General features: G+C 43.2%; 2 protein-coding genes across 2 annotated transcripts in view; both read left to right on the forward strand.

The window, feature by feature from the left end:
- pds5b (PDS5 cohesin associated factor B) overlaps window positions 1-7,784 on the forward strand; it is a 30,012-nt gene extending 22,228 nt beyond the window's left edge. Inside the window, exons 17-35 of the mRNA XM_063486619.1 lie at window positions 41-156; window positions 268-373; window positions 880-1,040; window positions 1,231-1,354; window positions 1,828-1,986; window positions 2,298-2,366; window positions 2,544-2,680; window positions 2,899-3,022; window positions 3,163-3,367; window positions 3,447-3,561; window positions 3,714-3,846; window positions 3,955-4,074; window positions 4,365-4,427; window positions 4,534-4,676; window positions 5,030-5,102; window positions 5,965-6,383; window positions 6,490-6,570; window positions 6,681-6,789; window positions 6,902-7,784. Of these exons, the coding sequence (XP_063342689.1) occupies window positions 41-156; window positions 268-373; window positions 880-1,040; window positions 1,231-1,354; window positions 1,828-1,986; window positions 2,298-2,366; window positions 2,544-2,680; window positions 2,899-3,022; window positions 3,163-3,367; window positions 3,447-3,561; window positions 3,714-3,846; window positions 3,955-4,074; window positions 4,365-4,427; window positions 4,534-4,676; window positions 5,030-5,102; window positions 5,965-6,383; window positions 6,490-6,570; window positions 6,681-6,789; window positions 6,902-6,934 (2,490 nt within the window). The 3' untranslated portion in view covers window positions 6,935-7,784. The remainder of the gene's footprint in view (window positions 1-40; window positions 157-267; window positions 374-879; window positions 1,041-1,230; window positions 1,355-1,827; window positions 1,987-2,297; window positions 2,367-2,543; window positions 2,681-2,898; window positions 3,023-3,162; window positions 3,368-3,446; window positions 3,562-3,713; window positions 3,847-3,954; window positions 4,075-4,364; window positions 4,428-4,533; window positions 4,677-5,029; window positions 5,103-5,964; window positions 6,384-6,489; window positions 6,571-6,680; window positions 6,790-6,901) is intronic.
- Window positions 7,785-12,708: 4,924 nt separating this feature from the next.
- On the forward strand, window positions 12,709-20,994 carry kl (klotho). Its single transcript, XM_063484713.1, has 13 exons — window positions 12,709-13,428; window positions 14,869-15,299; window positions 15,383-15,462; window positions 15,599-15,761; window positions 16,176-16,281; window positions 16,756-16,905; window positions 17,023-17,258; window positions 17,772-17,967; window positions 18,058-18,236; window positions 18,337-18,444; window positions 18,573-18,678; window positions 18,842-18,968; window positions 20,555-20,994. Exons 1-13 carry the CDS (start codon window positions 12,709-12,711, stop codon window positions 20,887-20,889), a joined length of 2,937 nt encoding a protein of 978 aa, XP_063340783.1. The 3' UTR covers window positions 20,890-20,994.
- The last annotated feature ends 370 nt before the right edge of the window (window positions 20,995-21,364 follow it).

Raw genomic sequence — 21,364 nt, forward strand, 5'->3', positions numbered from 1 at the left:
TACATAAAGAAATTGAAGTTCTTAATTGTCGTCCTTTCAGAGAGACATCACTAAAAAACTTGGAAGCCCCAAACAACCCAGCAATCCATTCCTGGAAATGGTGAAGTTCCTGTTGGAGAGGATTGCTCCTGTGCACATCGACACAGAGTCCATCAGGTACTGTGTCAGGATGCAAATTTTAGCTCATCCAATAAATAAAAAGAATGCAAATAACAGCCATATCTGAGTCCAGCGTGCAGAAATTTAACCTCTACCATCATCTATCAGTGCTCTGATAAAACAGGTAAACAAATCTATAGATGGAACAGCTGATGACGAAGAGGAAGGTGTTCCCACTGAAGAGGCCATCAGAGCAGGGCTGGAACTGCTGAAGGTAAAGATCGGTAATAAACACAAACGCCTGTGGTGTTTATCTGCAGATTGACACGATGGATACTCTGTTGTAAGCCTTTTCATTATCGTGTGTGAGTGCACCATTTAACAAAAATAGAATACCTGCAGGAATGAATCTAAATTATAGGCTCTGCAGTCGCTCAGTAACTTCTGCTGCTGTCGTGTCAATTGCTACCTGCAGTCTAGTAATCAGTGATAAATAAATTGTTGTTGGTTGAAATTGTGGAGTGACGAGAAAAAAAAGAAGCACTCGGTGATGGATGATGTCTCTCCTGCAGTCCTGCCTTTTTATAGTGACACAAACACAACAGATAATTAATGATGAGTAAAACACATCACACATCTTTTCGACCCTTTACGGTTTGCTTAAAATATCAATCATGCTTCTTCTTTCTTTTCTTTCTTCTTGTTTTAAATGTCAGTAAGGTGGAAAAGGTGTTGATTGTACTCGGTGCAGCTGTTTGACTCATCTTTCATCACTCGCAGGTGCTGTCATTCACACATCCAGTGTCATTCCACTCTGCAGAGACGTTTGAGTCTCTGCTGGGCTGTTTGAAAATGGATGACGAGAAGGTGGCAGAGGCAGCGCTGCAGATCTTCAAGAATACAGGAAGCAAGATGGAGGAGAGTTTTCCTCACATCAAATCGTGAGTTTCATGAGCCAAATTTGGCTGATTTGTTTGCCTTGCAGCGCTGTGTAATGTGCAGTGACACTCCTGGAATGCAGGGATGCATTATTTATACACTTACTAAGGATACGCTGCTCTGTGCATGACTTGTGACAACTTTCTGCTGTATTTTTGTTGTTCATGGTGTTCTCCCGTCTGCTCCCCCAAGTGTTCTACTGCCGGTACTACAGGCCAAAGCCAAGAGAGGCCCTCCCCGCCAGGCTAAATATGCCATCCACTGCATCAACGCCATGTTCAGCAACAGAGACACACACTTTGCCCAAATCTTTGAGGTCAGTCACTTTGGTGCCAGGTTTTTATCTATGTGGTCAATGAGAGAGGATATCCCTATCCCTAGCATAAATCTTGTTTGTGAGGGGCAGCCAATTAAAATGAAATTAGATTTAAAAGGAAGGGGAAAAGACCTAAAACATGTTGTTTTAGACGGTGAGTGAACTCTGGGCCAGTATTGGGTGACTGCTGATTATCTGGAACTTTCAAAGCAACTGAATCTGAGGGGAAACCAATGTGGTTTGCAGTACTTTACCCTTTAATTGTGTTATTTCAGCCGATTTTCCTATTTTTTTGTGTTACAAAGAGAATCAGTCTGCATTCATGAATGTGCTCAGAATATTTACTCCAATGTGACCTCTGCATTAACTTTACATCAAATCCATCCTGAGATTGAAACCACGATTTTTTTTAATTTTTAATTTTATTTTATGTGCTCCTAAAACTGTGTCAGTGACATGTTGTGTTTCTTCAGCCTCTTCATAAAAGTCTGGACACTGCTAACCTGGAGCAGCTCATCACTCCTTTGACCACCCTGGGTCACCTGGCCCAGCTGGCCCCAGAACAGTTTGCCGCACCTCTCAAATCTCTAGTCGCCAACTTCATTGTGAAGGATCTGCTCATGAACGACAGGGTATACGCTCACATGAGTATACACACGCATCCACATATACCTCTTACTGTTCTGCAGTGTTTAAGCACGCCTCTTCTCTTTAGCCTTTTGAGCCTAAGATTAGTGCTTCTCCTTTACTATTATTATTTGTAACTTTTTTATTACTTTTCATTTTGATGTAATTAGTCTTATTTTACTAATTTAATTATTATTAGTGCGGTTTTTTCTTCTGATTGCACTTTGGCTTAAATGTGCTGTATAAATATTCCCAGCTGTGTTGACCTAAAGTCTCAGTTTATGTGAATTATTACAATTGTTTGTGTTATTCGTAGATCCCAGGAAAGAAAACAACCAAACTTTGGGTTCCCGATGATGAAGTGTCCCCAGAGACCATGGCCAAGGTCAGCAGTGAACGTTTGTGTGTCTCTTCAAAAGCTCCATCTGGCTGCTGTTTTTGTTTTTTAAGTAGTTTAATCTGAAGATTACTCTGAGCCAGAATTCTCCTAATTACTTTGTCACACTCTTGATGTATTAATGCAAAACACTTAATCTTTCACTGTTTCATCTTCATCATTCAGATCCAGGGCATCAAGCTGATGGTGAGGTGGTTACTAGGCGTGAAGAACAACCAGAGCAAATCGGGCAACTCCACCCTGAGGATGCTGACTGCTATCTTACACAGCGATGGAGACCTAACAGAACAGGGCAAGATGGGGTAAATAAAATAAATAAACTGTGCTTCTCAGACAAACCTAAGGTCCTGTGTGTGTCAGCCCCTTGAGCAGCTCAAAGAAAGCTTTGTCCTCAGATTAAGATCATGTAATTTTCAGTGAAGCGCTCACTTTTAATGGGTGCTCTGGACCTTTGGGGGTTTTGATGGTAAGAACGTTTGTAGATAAATGAATAAATCTGTTTCCTCTTGTTTCTCTCTAGCAAACCGGACATGTCGAGGCTGCGGCTGGCGGCGGCGTGCGCCCTGCTGAAGCTGGCACAGGAGCCCTGCTATCACGAAATCATCACGTTGGAGCAATATCAGTTGTGCGCGCTCGTCATTAATGTAAGAACTGCCATATTTAATTTGCCGGCTCTGCATTTTCAGTTCAAGTCCTTTTCTGTGCAGCTCATCTTTATTCCACCTCCTTTTACCTCCTCATCATCGCGTTTCCTGTTCTCCGTGTCCTCTTCTTTGCGCTATAGGATGAGTGCTACCAGGTGCGACAGTGTTTTGCCCAGAAGCTTCACCGGGGCCTGTGCCGTCTGCGGCTACCGCTGGAATACATGGCAGTGTTCGCTCTGTGCGCCAAGGACCCCGTTAAGGAGAGGCGGGCTCACGCTCGCCAGTGCCTGGTGAAAAACGTCAACATACGCCGCGAGTACCTCAAACAACACGCTGCCCTCAGCGGTAAAGAAACCAAACGATATCTGATGATTTTGGATGACATTTGAGGGTGGTGTCATATTCACTGTCTGTGTACCCGCAGACAAGCTGTTCTCTCTGCTGCCGGAGTATGTGGTGCCCTACACCATCCACCTTCTGGCACACGACCCAGACTATGTCAAAGTACAAGACATCGAGCAGCTGAAGGAAATTAAAGAGTAAGCGGTGTATCATAAAGTCACTGAAAAAATTAAATGATCTCTTAAATGGGTTTTTAATATTCCAACCTGGCGTTTGTGGTTTTAGTCTGTTTTTATGATGGTTAATCATGACTTGTACCTTTTAATGTCAAACTTGCTGTCCTGGTTAGGGCTCTGTGGTTTGTCCTTGAGATTATCATGGCCAAGAATGAGAACAACAGCCACGCCTTCATAAGAAAAATGGTGGAAAACATCAAGCAGACGAAAGACGCCCAGGCCGCCACCGATCCCAAAACTAATGAGGTGCTCATTTAACGTGCAGCTAATATGGACAGTAGATATCCAGCCAGTGTTTCAGCTGCCGTCATCAGTGCTGCCCTGACATGCGTTTGTTGTTTCTTCCTTGTGCAGAAACTCTACACAGTGTGTGACGTTGCCATGCACATTATCATGTCGAAGAGCACCACCTACAGCCTGGAGTCTCCAAAGGACCCCGTGCTGCCATCACGCTTCTTTACCAAACCAGACAAGGTCGGTCTCTGCACTCTAAAGAGTTTAAAACATCCAAAACATTTTTTACTTTGTTAAAATGAGTAAACGACAGCATTGCTAGTGTTAGCAGATCCTTCCGAAGAGTTATGAGAAAGTAGCTGCCTTAAGTTTTGTATAAACGTGTCCTTGTTTGAAGAGGAATTATCAAAAAGGGGAAAAAACAAAAAAAGCAGGTATGTTTTGTCTAATGAGATCGTCTGCTATGAGCCTTCGGCTTGTGTTTCTGCTTTGTTTTAATTGCTGCTGTTCTCTCTGCCTCCCTCTTTCAGAACTTCAGCAACACAAAAAATTATCTCCCAGCAGAGATGAAGGCATTTTTCACACCAGGAAAGGTAAGCTCGAGCTTTTTAAATGATAATGTGGGCTCACTAGTTTTGTTGATTGGATCACACATCCACCTCACTGCTGCACTCTGACCACCTCTCCTTCCTCTTTAAGCCCAAGTCTGCTAACGTTTTGGGAGCGGTAAACAAGCCCTTGTCATCAGCGGGCAAACAACTCCAGAGTAAAGCTTCTCGTATGGAGACCACCAGTAACGACTCCTCGTCCAACCCGGGCTCTCCACAGCGCAGCAAAAGCAGGTAGGAGATATAACAGTAAGACTCCCACACTCAGAAAACGTAGTGTCGGCAATATTTGGTCTGATAAAAGACTCAGAATAGCTCCAGGCACTCCGTGTTTGCACGTAGGATGTGTTTCTATACTTAACCGTTCTGCCGTAGGCTTTTTCCTGTTAAAAGAGAGTTTTTCCTTCCCACTGTAGCCAAGCACTTGCTCATAGGGGTTTGTCTAACTGTTGGGGTTTCAGTCTAACATTGTAGGGTCTATGGATCATTTTCAAATGTTGAAAATTCAGGAGACTGTGTCACTTGTTGCACCCTGTTTTTGTTTGTAACAAAAATAGTAACAAGTAATGATTGATGTTATTTTTCAGGCATGACAGCACAGAGATGGATCACAGTGAAAACGAGGACATCAGCCTGAAGAGAGCAGACAGTGTCGACAAGGTATTCAAATCTCCTTTAGGCGCTGCGAGACTGATTGTTTAGAAGATAAACGTCGATGTGGCGATCACGTCTTTATTTCTGATGAGATCTTAACAGGATGTATTGTTTAATAATATGTGTTGAAAAAGTCTATTGGAGTAGTTATTGTTACAACCTTGATTGAAATTGAAACGACTGTATTCTAAACGCAAAGAGGCTGTGCAGACTTACTCTATAGTAAGTTATTCTTTCTAGTGTGAGGTGGTTTTTGTTTTTTTGGGGGTTTTTTTTTTTAAGTAAAACAAAAGCAAATAAGCAAAACCGAGATACAAGATTATACTGAAGCTGATGGAAAGTAGTGAAGGGAGCGTTGCCGTGATTCGGCAGAGTGCTGCCTGTCGTAAATCCCCGTGTCTCTGCTTTATGATACAACTGTGCAAACACCAGCTGGATTGAAGTCGAGACTAGATTAACGTGTACAAATTGTGTAAACCATCATTATTGCCTTGCATGCATGATTTCATCTGACTCAGACATTCTTCCTTTCAAAACAAACAACAGAAAAAAGTAATGGTATCTTTTTATGCAAAAATATGAATTTCACATGAGTTTCTCACTGAGTTTGTGGGTTTAGAAGGGTTAACCTCAGGAATCGAGACGACTTATGTAATTTTTCAGCCTTCGGTAAGGTCACAGAAGGGCTCTGTGTGTTATCGCTTACTATTTACCAATCACGTGTGAGAAACCACTCCAAAGATCTCAAATCTCTCTACTTTGTACACCATTTTTCTTCTTCCTTTCCTTTGTGCTGCTGTAAAAACTGAATTTCAGTCTGACTTTTACTGTGAAACAAAGAAATGGTGAACAATGAGTTTGTGTGCAGGATATCGAAAAGCCCCGGGGTCGCAAACGGGGCGTAACCTCCAGCGATGACCAGGAGAGCAAGCCGAAGCGTGGACGTAAGAAGGCAACTGCCAACACCACCGCAGCGGCTGACTCTGAGGACCCGTGGGACGAAGACAACCGGCCGGAGGACGAACAGAACAGTCCGCCCAAGAAAGGCCGCAGAGGCCGGCCTCCAAAGTCTGCTACGCCCAGTCAGGACACGCCTGCCAAAGGGAGGAGGGGGCGGAAGAAGGCAGCTCCTCCACCCGAGGAGGATGAGGAGGAAGAAGAGGAGGACGAAGAGAGGGGTGAGGAGGAAGTAGAGGATGAAGACGAGGACGACGACAGAAGCAGTGAAAACATGGAGGTGAAGACCAGGGGAGGAAGGCAAGCAAGGGCGCCACGACGATCACAGGGGTACGAAAACAGCCGGCGCACGCAGAAACGCGAGATGTGCTTCACAGTTCTGTCAGCAAGCTTCGTTTTTGATTGAAGTCGTTTTGTTTTTGTCTTCCTTTAACAGATCTGACTCGGCAGAGTCCACGCCGCAGAAAAGGAGAGGACGTCCGCCTAAATCGGCTCAGCCGGCGGCCAAGAAGCCAACGTAAGATTCACTTTTGCAAAAATGCACATCAGCGGCTGCGACTGCTCCTCCAAGGGCACAAAATGTAATATGTGCACGCTAAGCTGTTCCTGTTCTGTCCTCGGATACAGGCGCGGTGGCCGATGGAAGGCAGCTGCCACTAAGGATGAGTCTGAGGAAGAAGATGAAGAGGAGGAGGAGGAAGAAGAGGAGGAAGAGGAGGATGAGCCAACACCGAGGGTACTGGGTCAAGTGTTGTCACATCCATTTGTGTCTTTTAAAACAACTCAAGTATTTTAAAGGAGTTTATATGCTTAGTTAATTGTTCAGTTTTCATCCTTTTCCATTTCAGGGTCGCAAGAAGGCAGCTGGGCGAAGAAGATGAGCTAAAAAAAACTTTAAAACAAAAACAGAGGACAAAAGAAGACGGCACGTCTCCTCGAGAGTCACGGAGGAATGACGCAAGAACGAAACAAAATAAATGGACATTGAACTTTTTAAAACTTTTCATAAGCCGACGCTCCTACTGTTACACCGACTTTACACACTTGCATATTCCACGTGCACACTACATCAATACATCCGCATCGTCAGCTGTGGGTTGTTGCTTTGTGCTGCATTGTGATGACGTTAAGCCACATTAAGTAGAAATGATTTTAACGAGGAAAAACAAAGGAAAAAATAGATCACTCTTGTAAATAGTCTCTTATGTCTGTTTCATGTTCTGTTGTTGTGTTTGACGCTGACTGGGAGGATGCTGTAAAGCCTTTACCCACTCATATTATTAAAAGTGCTCCCAAAAAGCAGTGTTGCTTATCAAACCTCCCTCCGTGTCCCACTTTTAAAAACTGAAAGAGATTAACCATTACTTTTTTTTTCTTTTTTTAAATGTAATGTTAATTGTGTGAATTTACTTTTAAACAAAGAAATAAAACGTGCTCTTTTGTTTACAGCTCTGTATATTAAAAACTTTTTTTTAAAACCATATATTGAAAAAGAAAGTGTCAGAACCTTGTCCGGCTGTAGAGTTGCTTCTGGAAACGATTGTAGTGTGCGTCTCATTTTTAGGTTTGTACTTGCTGATAGAAGGAAGTCATGAGCAGCTGTGTTGGTAGTTTCTTGGGTTTTTTTTTTTTTTTTTTTTTGGTTTTTTTTGTCACTGCTGATTAACTTGGCTTCACATCCACCCAGTCAGACCCTCCATTGTATCAATATAATTCTCTATAAAAACCTGACATGTTCATTTTCTCTTTCTTTTACTTTGAAGTGGTTTGTGCTTTATCGGTATGATTAGCTCTGATGCCAGATGGTGTTGTGAATAGAGATATTTTCGCTATTAAGGATGTTTGAAAAGGTCGAGCCCGTTTTTTAAAGGGCTTGTATAATATCCAGTTGTAATCAAAACAGTTATGTAAACACATTTAATGTCAGTAGACTTCACAAACAACTGCACTGTTTAACCATAACTTTAAAACCGCTGGTGAAAAATGACTACAGTATGTCTCTGCTCAGACACCTGACATCCTTGTTTAATCCATCAGATTATGCATGACACCACAAGACAGCCCCAAAGGTACTGGGTCGGAGCTTTTATGGCAAAGTGAGGGGGGGGCCTCCTCAGTGTTAGCCAGGTGGTTGTAGAAGGGTTTTAAAATCCTAAAATTTAGGAAGTATTGACAAATTTACCAGCTGTTCCCTGTGCTCATGGACGTCATTGTTCTAAATGCCAGTTGTGCATACATTGAGGGAAATGATATATTTGTCAGTTTGCTCAAAGAAATGAACAGTCTCTAGTTGTTCAGGCGACAGCATATCAACCGTAAATCGAGAAAAAACACAAAAATTCTAAATCAAGTGAAATAACTCGATTTAGAATAGTGAAATAACTATTTGATCCTCTGCAACCGAGCCCGAATTCTGGCTCCCACAGATGTCTGTCCCAATCAGTCCACAGGTACTCCTGAGCTCAGCATATGTGTATAAATCACACCTGTTCACAGCATCAATATCTTCCAACCTCTCCCACATCATGGGGAAGGACAAATTGCTGTCAAAGGACTTCAGGGACAAGACTGGGATAGACTAGAAGACCATCATCACGAACTGTTGGTGTGATTCTTTGGAAATGAAAGAAGTATGAAATGGCTATCAGCCGCCCTCAGTCTGGGGTGAGGATGTTTATAGAAAATGTGGTGAATCAGCCCAAACTACAAGCTTAATGATCTGAAGGCAGTTGAGACCACAACCACCAAGAACACCACTGGTAACATGTTACGCTGTAATGGATTGAAATGTTGCAAAGTCCCCTGTTTAAGAGGGCGTATGTACAGGTCCAACTCAAGTTTGTCAGTGAACATCTAAACAATTTAGAGAAGGCTTGGGAGAAAGTGCTCTGGGGGAGAAATGTGGAGTCTGACGCAAAGATCACCATCTCAGTCAAGCACAGAGGTGGAACCATTACTCTTTGGGCCGTTTTTTTTTGCTAAAGGTACAGAACGACTTCCCCGCGTTGAGGGGCCATTGGATGGGGGCATGTAGTGTAAAATCTTGGACGAGAACCTCCTACCTCAGCAAGAACACTGAATATGGGTCACGGATGGGTCTTCCAGCATGAATTAGCAGCTGTGAGCAAATCTGATTTTATAAACTGGAATTCTTGACTTCTCTGCTTAAAACTCCACTGCTCGGAAAAAATAATAATAATAAAAGAGAACATTCGATTATCACAGTATAACAAGTAGTCAGTTAAACTTAAGGGATTTTAATCAGTCCAGTCAGGGAGCAGAAGTCTACTTCATATGTTTCGGTACAAATGAAATTGACAGCAAGTGGTTCTGTAAAAACAGGTGGTTCCACAGATCACTGCTTTCTCTGTATCCTTCCTGACTGATTTTTCTCCAGTCTTGCTTTTTTGTTAGTGTCCTTGTTATGAGTACCTGCTGCACATTCAGGGTGCACAGGTAGTCCAGATCCTCCAGGATCACACATCCATATGTTCTCCCTCCCAGCACAGTGTGGAGGAGATACTAGGAGATGAACGCTTACACAAGGAGAACTGGACAGAGCCGGAGAAAGTCATAAACTCTATATCATGACCTCGAGCAGGTTAGTCGTGCATATACCTGAGCACACTGTCACAAACACACTCAGTCAGAGGGCCTCACATTTTTTAGTCGGACCTGTCCTCAAAGCTCAGCTGGCATTCGCTCGAAGACACCAGAACTGGACCCATCCCCTTCAGGAGAGCAGGTTCACGCTGAGCACATGAAACGTTTCACCCCCTGAAACATTATCCAGGATGTCTGCACTGGGGAGGAGGAGGGATTTCTTGGGAGGGTCACACAGACTGCTGTGATTGTTCATAGGCACTGGGATGATGTCCTCAGACCCAGCGTCAGACCTTCTGCTGGTGAAAGACACTGTCCCAGACTTGAATCCAATTAAGAACCTCTGGGATGTTATGAATCAGTGACTGACGTCACCAAATAAGGGTCACTGGTGCTCTGATCCAGGTCTGGGGGGGGGGGGGGACACCATCTGCTGTCTCATCAGAATCCTTATTTGGGTTTGCAATGCAGCCACATATACAACTGAGCCACAGTATAATGCAAGCTGGATAAGCCTGCAATTTCAGCTAGTAATTCTGATTTTTGTAGATTATGAATCCAGCCCTCAAAGGGTTGATGATTTTTAGATCTGATGTTTGTATTAAATCTTCTCTTCATTTCTTTGAGCACAGTAATCTAATGCATCTTACAGTAAACAACTTGTGAGGTGATGCTTTAAAAAAAACTGTAGTTTATGTATTAACGCCTTGCACACTCAGACATGTGCAGGTAGGGTCTGCTAAAGATTTGTAACACAGCTGGTTTCAGGATCCATGGACTGACGTCAGCAGATTTCAGGTTTTTAACCCTGGAGAACCCATGGGGTCAGAGCCGACCCCATTGGTTTTCTAGGGAAGCCATGGGGTCAAATTTGACCCCATGGTTTCTCCAGGGTTAAGGTGATGCAAACAGATAAGTCAGTGTCCTTCTTAACTAAATTTTAACCCAACATGAAGATTGCACTTTAAATTGCTGTCAGAGTGGACATCAAGCAGCATCAGATGTGGATTGTCTGTGTATTTAAATTATTTATTTGCAGAGAGTCAAAGCACACTCAAGCTGTCCAGTCCAGTGTTTGTGCACTCTGAGGCTGCTAAGCGTCCAGTGTTGCTCCTTTTCCTGTGTTGTTTATGAGCCAAGCTGTGCTCCTCGTTGCTTATGCACATGTACTTGAGTTTTGAACTTTTACAGCGTAGCCCAGCTCAGTGGAAAAACACCCACACACCACAATCTGCCTTCGGGTTATGGTCCGTGCCAGGCCTTAATCACATACTGTTTGACTGCCGGCTGAGTCTGTTTCCCTGCATTAGATAAACCACCTGCCTTTCAAGGCAAATTCAATAAATGACAAGAGCATGCACTTCTGTCCCCCGCTGAGGTGAGCTGCACCGACGAGCAGCGACTACACGCTCTTCTCCAACGTCCCTGTTCAAATGCACAGAGCTGAATGAGGAAAACAGTTTGTTAAAGGTGTGCACACATTTCTTACCTCCCATTAGATTAACCAGTAATGAGGATAATGGTTGCTTTATTCTATAAAGACCTCATTGGCCCAGTCTCAGTTCGAGTATGCACCAGCCTCCACATGACCTTAGCTGGATGAACAATTGAGGGTTGGAAGGAAGCAAAGAAGGAAAAAGCTAAAACTGAAAATCATTCTCACAGTATGGATCCGGCTTCATTTGATGTCACTAATCTGGATTTCAGCAGGTGAACTCTAAGCTTTTCCAAACTGTATCACAAACTAAATCTGTCACTTGTTAAAATTTTGATTAACTGGTCCAGACGGTCGTTTGAACACTCGCGTGTTAGGACAGTCAACATGAGACAAACTGTTCCTATACAAACTCTTCTCATACCATCTTTATAGAGCCTTTCTTTGATCAAGTTATACATTTCCTTAAGAGATATGGTTTATGACTTATTTTCATATTTGTTTACATTTGTAAAGATGAGGACAGAATTATTAAGACTGCAGACCAAGGTCCAAAGATAACCCTCAATTTTATCTTATTTTACAAGCTGTGAGGATTACATAAGATAAAGCACATCATTGCACAGTGGTGGTTTGTGCCATGGCTCAATAAAACGAAATAACGCTCTTATTGTGTGCAAACAGGAATAATAAATAATACATGCTTTCTAAATAAAACAAGTATGATTAGAAATGCTTTTGGACATATTTGTTTGCTGTCTTTATATTCTTTAAACTATCTGCATTGAAATGTGATTGTGGCATTAGTACTGTATACAGAGACTGGTGTAGGTTAACGAGGTCAGGTTAGATTTGGAGTGTCAGGCTGGAAGCTGCCAGCAGCACCAACAGACTCGTGTCTCTTCACATATTTATGCAGCAGCTATATGGACCAAAATAGCCGACAGCAAGAGAGGCCTGAGTTTCCAAGCAACCCAGCTGAGAGCGGGAAGATAAGGAAGTGATGTGCTGCAGGGTACACTCACTCTGCTGTTTGCATATATCTCCTCTTCAACCCCCTCTCCAGCGTCCTCTTTCTGTGTGGGGTCCTGAGTGAACCGGATCCGGTAAGAAATGTCGATGAGCTTTTATTGCGCTTGATGTGTGACACCGGAATACAGTTATGAAGTTATGTGCCAGCTGAGGATGCATAATAATAGGACCGTTACTGGGATTATATTAGGGGTGTTACACCTGGGTCACTCTCCTTTCCTGTGCTGTGAATACTTTATCACATCTAGACTAAAACAAAAAAGCCAAACTGCGGCCTTGCTTGAACAGACAAAACAAGCATATTTAATGTATCCATGTCCCATCAGTTGTTGTTAAAACTAATGTGGTTAAGCAAAGGATTGGCCATTTGGGCTCTTAACATCATGTTGTGCCTGGCGAGCTCGTTGCGTCAGGTGCTTTGGCTAATAATTGATAGATTTGGAGAGGCGGCGTGTGGTGGGTTCACAGCTGGCTGACTGCGCTCCACAGTCCCGTGTTTAGTCACTGAAAAGCTCCAAGCATGATTAAATAAGAACCCCTTTAAGGGACAAAACTGGACATCCAAAGCCAGTATTGACGGCCACCATGAAGGCTTTGCTCACCTTCGTGACATTTCTTGGCTTCTTCACCCCCGTGACCGCAAAGGCTAACGCTGGCTTGAAAACCTGGGGTCGCTTCAATAAGCTGCCCTATCCGGGAGACAAGGCTTTCCTCTATGACACCTTCCCCAAGGACTTCATATGGGCGGTGGGCACGGCCGCGTACCAGGTGGAGGGCGCGTTCGAAAAGGACGGGAAGGGGCTCTCCATTTGGGACACTTTTACGCGCGGCGGCACCCGAATGATCACCGGAGACGTGGGCAGCGACAGCTACCACAACATCAACGCTGACATCCGAGCCATTAAACAGCTCGGGGTCAGCCACTACAGATTTTCCCTGTCCTGGTCCAGGATTTTCCCCAACGGTACCCGTGGCAGTTACAACGAAATCGGCACCAACTACTACCGGACGCTCTTTAAGAAGCTGAAGGAGATCCGCGTGGAGCCGGTGGTCACGCTCTACCACTGGGACCTGCCAGACCACCTGCAGCAGACCCTCGGCGGATGGAGCAACCCAGAGCTCGTGGGAATTTTCGAAGACTACGCCGATTTCTGTTTCCAGGCTTTCGGGGATGACGTAAAGTACTGGATCACCATCGATAACCCGTTTGTGGTGGCGAGACACGGATATGGCACCGGAGTGGTGGCTCCCGGGATAAAGAACGACCCTGATCTTCCATTCCGGGTTGGACACAACCTGCTCAAGGTGATTCTATGTTGTTCCTCTGTGTGTGTGTGTGTGTGTGTGTGTGTGTGTGTGTGTGTGTGTGTGTGTGTGTGTGTGTGTGTGTGTGTGTGTGTGTGTTTAAAATATCTAAAATATGTGCTTACATTATTAAAACAACTTTAGTGAAGAGGATTTGAAGGGGTTATTTCTAAAATAAAGAAATTACCTGTTTTGTAAGTATCCTTTTGACTCTGTAACCAATCCAATACTTCTGTATCTTTATGGAACTTTGATGTTATATTTGTTACATTTTCTGCTCTCTGGGCCAGCTCTCCCATAAAAAGGACAGTTTTAATGTCAATGAGACATTTTAGGAGGATATAAAGTGATATAACAGTCACTTTACCAAAAACTGACTACAGCCTATGCCTTGTGAAGGGAATGTTCTTTCTCAGATTCACTTGATATCATTCAGGGGAGATATTTTTGACAGAGCACAGGCCAGCAAATCATTTATAACACTTAAACTAAGATTGCCTGTAGTATTTATTGTAAATGACTTGTTTCCATTCAACCTGTCAGTTTGGGGCATAAAGAACATTTCTGTTAATGGGAAATACATTTTAAAGCAAAAAAAAAAAAAAAAAAAGAAGCAAATTTGATACAAATTAAAACTCATGTATGCCATTATTTCACAGTTTAGTCTTTAAAGGGTTACAAAAGTCTTTTTTAAGTAAGATCTAGCCAAGAAATTGCAACAACAATATAACAACACAGTACTATAAAGAAATGTAAATGGCCAAAAAGGACTGGATTTATTATATTGCAGGTACAATCACACAGAATCATAAAGATACTTGCAAAACATGTCATTATTTTATATATAACGTCTTTGTAAATCCTGCTGACTACACGTTAGTTGACAAATAAGCAAAGCTATGGCAGACAAAAACCTCACAGAAACAAACATCTTACTATGTTGATTGTTTTCTTAATTTTTGTCAGCACCATGAGTAACTCCTCATCATTTTCTGCCTGAGGATCTTTACCGACCTGCTGACAGTGAAGCTCGTGGCTTTGGCTCGCCATGCTTATTTGGATTTGGACTCTTAAAAATATGTATATCTTGTTTTCATGGTCTTTTTTACTGGCGTGTAGAACGTTTCAAGATGCTTGAAATGTATGACCTACATAAAGACGAAGCTGGTGGAGCAATGACAAGTTTTTTTTGTTTTAAACTGTTAATCTATAAAATCCATCATCGTGGATAACCTGATTGTGTAGGAACGAATATTTGATCGAGCTGCTCTCATGAGTAATAATGTATTTGTTTCTGGGTTGCTGTGAAAATAAATCTCAAGGCCTTATAATATATAATATTGTTAATGTTATATTTGTTTTGTGTCATCCTTCCCAACATTTATGCCTACATCCCATCCACCCATCTCCCCTCTTTTTCTGTCCTTCTCCCTCCTCCAGGCTCACGCAGCTGCTTGGCATCTCTACGACTGCCACTACCGTCCACGACAGCATGGCAAACTGTCCATGGCGCTGGCCTCTCACTGGATCAAGCCCAGCCGCACTCGCCTGGAAAGCCTGAGGGAATGTCAGTGCTCCCTGGATCACGTCCTGGGTTGGTTCGCCCGGCCACTGTTCACAGATGGGGACTACCCCCCCTGCATGAAGTCAAGGCTGGGCTCACGTCTGCCCTCCTTCACGCCAGAAGAAAGTGAACAGGTGAAAGGAACAGCTGACTTTTTTGCCCTCTCTCACGGAGCGGCACTGAGCTTCCATCTGATCAATGACAGCCTCAAGTTTGGGCAGCAGGAGGATCTGGACCTGAGGATGCTGCTCTACTGGGTCAACACGGAGTATGACAACCCCCCCATCTTTGTGGTACAGAGTGGTTGGTAGGTGTAGACGCTCTGCTGATTGCACAGCACCTCTTTAATGCCACTTCATGTCTCTGTTGAACGTCTTGGTTTCCACGCAGGTACGTCCTCGGCAACACCAAGACAAAAGACCCAAAACACATGTACTACCTCAAGAGGTTCATCGCCGAGGCGCTAAAGTGTAAGTCCAGTGTCGTGCATTGACATTCTCATATCATAACATTTCTCATATCAGTGGTCATAAAAACAATGGCGATCCAATATCTTCACACTGAAGCTAAATATGGGTCATGTGCGCTGTTGTGTTTGTAATCCAGCAATCGTCATAGATGGAGTGAACGTGATTGGATACACTGCCTGGTCTCTGATAGATGGCTTTGAGTGGCACAGAGAATACGGGATACGACGGGGGCTTTACTATGTGGACTTCAACACTCCTGACATGAAGAGGGAGCCAAAGACATCTGCCACCTTTTACAGGCATGTGTTCAGTTCTTATCATTTTAGACAAGGGTGCACAGTTTGTGCAGGTATCTGCTGAATTCCTCTAACTGCAGAACAAGTTATTATGATAATAAAATGCCGTACAGCACCACACTCTTTTCCACTACCTTCATGTAGTGGAAAAGAGTTGTTGAAGCTGGATTAAGAAGAGATTTAATGATCACTAAGCACCAGTACCAAGAAATGGGATGTTTACTTTGAGATCATTGATGGAGAAGATGTAGAGAAGGTTAGACAGCACAACATATCTACAGTAACTGTTTCATCTTGGTTCAGTTAAGGACTCTTTTCTTTCCTTTTCTTTTGATAAAATCACAGTTATGTCTTACAAACACAGTAAAGAGACACAATAAAGGAAGAGAGTTTGTGCCGCTGTCATCTTTCCTACAGAAATGTCATCCAGAGCAACGGTTTTCCAGAACTTCCTGAGAACAGACCAGTACAAGGAGCCTTCCCCTGTGATTTCGCCTGGGGTGTGTCGGCCAACTCAATCCAGGTGTGTGTGGGTGTTTGTGCATGTAGGCACTGCAGGTGGTTTTGCAGGTGGATGCGGAAGTCGTGGACAGAGGTTGGATAATGAATGAAAGCCGATTAGAATGCTTCCTTGAAGATGTCAACTCAAGAAAATATTAACTGTCTCAGCTTTGATTCAGGGATTCGGAATAGACCTGATAATGGACCTGTTTATCATTTTACCATCTGTGGGGCTCATGTCTAACATATCACGGCTCTGTTGGAAATTTTAAAGATTTATGCAGTGATTATAATATCTTATTTAAAAGTATTTCTCTTGCCCAGGTCGAACTTGCATCATGTGGATTACATTACTTCGAGCCTGTGTTTTTTATTGAGAAAAAGTCCAACTTAGAAACAGGGACAGCAATGAATCCTCTCTTAATCATAAACCACATGAACCCACAGAGTCATCCTGCAAAACTGCTTTGATCGTTTTGCATCGTTATTCGCACAGGTGGAGACCACGCCCACCCAGTTTGCAGACCCAAACGTTTACCTCTGGAACATCTCCAACAACGGAGAGCTGCTGAAGCTGGAGGGTTTCAGCGCGCCGCCTCTACATCGAACCCCACACTGTGCCGATTACGCCACCATCCGCCAGCAGGTTGGCCATTTTACCCACCTGCCACCTGTTTGGGCTCTTTTTTTTTTTTACAGCTTGTAAAGGTTCGGGTGAAGCTTCTTGGTTTCAGTGTGTATCCCTCCTCCTTCTCCTCCCTAGGTGGAAGAAATCAGGCAGATTGGAGTAAACCACTTCCACTTCTCCCTCAACTGGTCAGCTCTGGTGCCTACAGGGGATGTGGCTCATCCTAACACCACCCTGCTGGGGTACTATCGCTGTTTCGCACGTCAGCTGCTCCAGGCTAATGTCACACCTGTGGTCACTCTTTGGCACCACACCCGCCAGCGCAGCAGCCTGCCGGCCCCGCTGGATACTGCCAACAGGTGGCTGAACAGGTCAGATAGAGCGCTTATTTAAACACCGTTTGAGCTTCAAAATTTGTTCCAAACACAGAACAAATACACATTAATTTCTATGAGTCATGGTTTATTACAGCTTACAGTAATGGGCAGAGTGGTGTGATATAAAAGCAAACATGCGGCGATGTTTCCAGGAACAGTGTGTCCATGTTTTCACCTGCGTGATCGCTGACTGCTCCGTGTTTTCTCTTCCTGTAGTAAAGAGATACTAAAACCAGCAATCCCAATATTTGAAAGTCTGATGTGCTGGCATTTTTAACTCCATTAGTGACATCTGACGTTGTTTTTAAAGTGGAATGACATCCACCATTATTTATTATTATTTTTTGAAATCACATGTAAGTGCCTGAATGTTGTCACTGTGCAAAAGTCTTGAGCCACAGTATATACTTATACTGTATATATACTTATTTTTATTAGATATATCAGAGCAGCAAGATTACTTCCATTTCAGTTTCTTAATGTAGATATTGTTTTCCCTTGTAACAGTAAGACTCCAGAGGCCTTTGCAGACTATGCCAGGCTTTGCTACAGAGAGCTAGGGGCCTATGTGAAGATATGGATCACCCTGAACGAACCAAACGATGAGATGGTGAGCTACCAGGAGGGCCATGAGATGCTGCGGGCTCACGCGCTGGCCTGGCATGCTTACGACCGCGAGTTCAGATATGCACAGGGAGGAAAGGTCAGTGAAGTGCTGGTTCTGTGTGGACACCAGGAGAAAGAAATAGTCTCAGATGCTCACCTGAACTTGGCATGCTTTGTGTAATATCAGGTGTCTCTGGCTTTGCATATGGACTGGGTGGAGCCGGCATTTTCATTCAGCCGAAAAGACGTGGAGCCGGCTAAAAGGGTTTTAGACTTCTGCGTCGGCTGGTTCGCAGAGCCCATCTTTGGCAGTGGGGACTATCCTGTGGGGATGAGGAGCTGGCTGCGGCAGCTGAACTCACTCGAGTACAAATACTTCATTCACAGTGTGGTACAGTTTTAAAGCCTCGTGTGTAATATTAAAGTACGCAGTTAAATTTTAGTTATATTTTATGTGCTTCCACAGACTGCCAGTTTTCAAGAAGGACGACAGACAGCTGGTTAAAGGGACGTACGACTTCTTTGCCATCAGCCACTTCAGTACCAAGCTTGTGACTCACGCCAAGGAAGACTCGTACGACCTCACTCCTCTGGACACTCCACTCTGTTTTAATATGACTTCAACACTATCCAGGCTCATCGGAACTTATTTATTAACTAATAGGAAGTTGTTTAGTCACTTTTTATTTTCTACATCTGCAGATACACCTACACAGCAATGCTTGAGGTCCAACACATGATAGACACCACGTGGATCATGTCCCCAAGACCTGTCGTGCCCTGGGGACTGAGGAAAGCCCTCAACTGGGTAAGACTGTTTGCTGTGATGGTTGTGGTGTGCAACCATCTGTCTTCCCTTGCAGTTATGTGTTTTTATACTGAGTGGATTAAAACTTTCAAGTCAGATGTTGTTTCAGTGTAATAGCAGCGTAAGAGGCTCTGGGTTTTTGTTTTTTTTTTTGCTCTGTAAGGTGAAAGAGCACTACAGCGACGTGCCCGTCTATGTGATGGCTAACGGGGTCCAGGAAGATCCAGCCCGCTTCAAGGATAGCCTGAGAGTTTACTACCTGTACAACTATATCAACGAGGCACTTAAAGGTGAGACTATTTTGTGGATTAATGTCATGCAACTTGTGTACAATCCTGTAGAGATGAAGTCTTCTCCCCTCTGTGGCCTCAATGCAGTTTAATTATTAGACAGCTATTTAGGTCACTGATCCCAGGTCAGTCAGCTGACTTGGACCCACGTTACTGCAAACACAAATATCAACAGAGATGCACGCACAGTCCACGCTGAAGTTTTGAGTCAGGTCCCTGCCCTTGTAAAGCTTACTGTGTTACACCAAAGGATGATATGTTGTAGTGTTGCTGGAGCCACGTGAAGTTTATTATTAGTAATTTTTTTTAAGAAAAGTGACTGGAGAGATATTTTCACATGCACTTTGACTTTTGCCAAAATACAGGAAATAACAAGAGCACTCAGACAGCGCAGCTCCACCCGAAGAGAAAGAGCTATACTTAAACTTTGTTTTATGCTGATGTCAGCATTGGTAATATGGAAATATAGTATATTAAGTTATTTGTGTCATATAATGTTGTACTGAAAAATAATGTCTTAAAGAGCTCAAACAAAAAAAGTGCTTATGTCCTCCAATCACTAATATATTGCTTTAAAGTTTGGAGATGACCAATGGAAACTAAGGGTTTTTCCTAATTTTTGTGACCCTGATTTGACCTATGACCTCGAAGAATTATATACTAAACTGGTGTATTTAATTATCTTTACCATTATGACTTGAGCAGAACTGGCTAAAATCTTTGGCTTCTATAAGTTGTAAAAACTTTTATAAGATATATTAAGACATATTCATGCAGGGTGTGATTTTGCAAAACCTTATGGAGTCCTTGTGACATTAAAAAAAGTGTGGTCTACTGCTCTCATTTTGCCGTTTTATATGAAATATTGCTCAAGAGGGTTTGTCGAAATTATTTTTCAAGATCATTTGACCTTGGGCATCAACAGTGTAGGTCAAGGTCAATTGCTTAGCCAACCTAGGCTGGAGGTTATAGCTAGAAATGTTTTTTTTACTTCACTTGGTTGGACAGCTGTTATCTCAGGCTGTAAGGAGAGCATCTGTAGATAACTTATTCTTAATATGGCGACAGCATCTATGCTTATTTGCTCTTTTTCAAAGCAGTTTATATACACAGGTTAGAGCAGTTTTTATTAAGCTCATGAAGCTCAAATGTAGTACAATATCTAGCTGCATATGTTTGAGTTAATGAATTATAGAATAACTGTAGTATTTATGTGTTGTTGGCTGTATAGGGCATTAATGTTTTATTTACTTTTATTCATACTGAATATCTAAGGTTGCAGAAGACTGGGTGGTAGAGAAAGATGACTGGGAAAGTACCCCTAAGGTGCTGAGGTTCCTCCACAAGAAAGTCAGGAGAAGCAGAGAAGTATGTGAGCGAGGTGAAGGACATGTATGAGGACGGCGAGACAGATGGGTTTAAGGTGGGGGTGGGATTAGGTCTCTTACAAGCCTCCATTAAGATTTATGGAGGCTTGTAAGAGTTTGAGATAGAATCAGATGATCTGTTGTGGTGACCCCTAAAGGAAGCAACCAAAAGAAGACTCAATATCTAACATGCTGCCTTTCCTCCTCTGTCCTCCACAGCATACACTCTGGATGGTGTAAACCTGAAGGGTTACTTTGCCTATGCCCTGAACGATCAGAGAGACCCGGGGTTCGGCTTGTATGGCCAAGTCCACGAGGAAGTCATTGTCAAAGCCTCTCTCTCCAACTATCGCAACATCATCGAGCATAACGGCTTCCCAATTCAAGGAGCAGAGCCACAGCTGTGTCCGAGTTTGGCACCGCCCTGCCTTAGCTGCCACGTCCTGGACAAGAGGCCTGTGATGGGCTTCTTGATTCTGGTAGGTTCAGGGGTGCTGATCACCCTGGGCCTCATTATTTACTATACAGCCAAGAGACACAAGGAATGTTACTGATGGCAGGAGCTGCTTCGACCCAAAGTGTGCTTGCTGTTCAGCAGTGCAGTCTGTTCAGACTGTAATAGTTTGGATTTGATGCTAAAGGAGGTCTGATTTAAGACATGCTGCAATCAGCCTCACATTTTAGGCTTTATATGTCACTAAGTAATGCTGGTGTTAATAAAACATCTATATTTTAGATAATCTTACGTCTCCAGTACGTCTATTTATTTTCATTGTATGGAGAGAGTGCAGAGGATTAACAAGTCCATAAATAACGGTCTGTCCAGGGTGACACATTCTTTCTCCAAGACGAGTAGTAAATAAACAAAATTAAGTAAATGCTACAAGAACTAAGAAGTGGCTGAAAGAGAATCACAAATGAAGCTGCACAGACATGTCAGATTTGGGATCAAAGGTCTGACACTCACAAAATTAATTTTGATTCGCAGGACACAAACCACATTCATTCCACCTCTAAGTTACTTTGAGT

The sequence above is a fragment of the Pelmatolapia mariae genome, linkage group LG10_11 (assembly GCF_036321145.2).
Source record: "Pelmatolapia mariae isolate MD_Pm_ZW linkage group LG10_11, Pm_UMD_F_2, whole genome shotgun sequence".
NCBI classification, from domain to species: domain Eukaryota; kingdom Metazoa; phylum Chordata; class Actinopteri; order Cichliformes; family Cichlidae; genus Pelmatolapia; species Pelmatolapia mariae.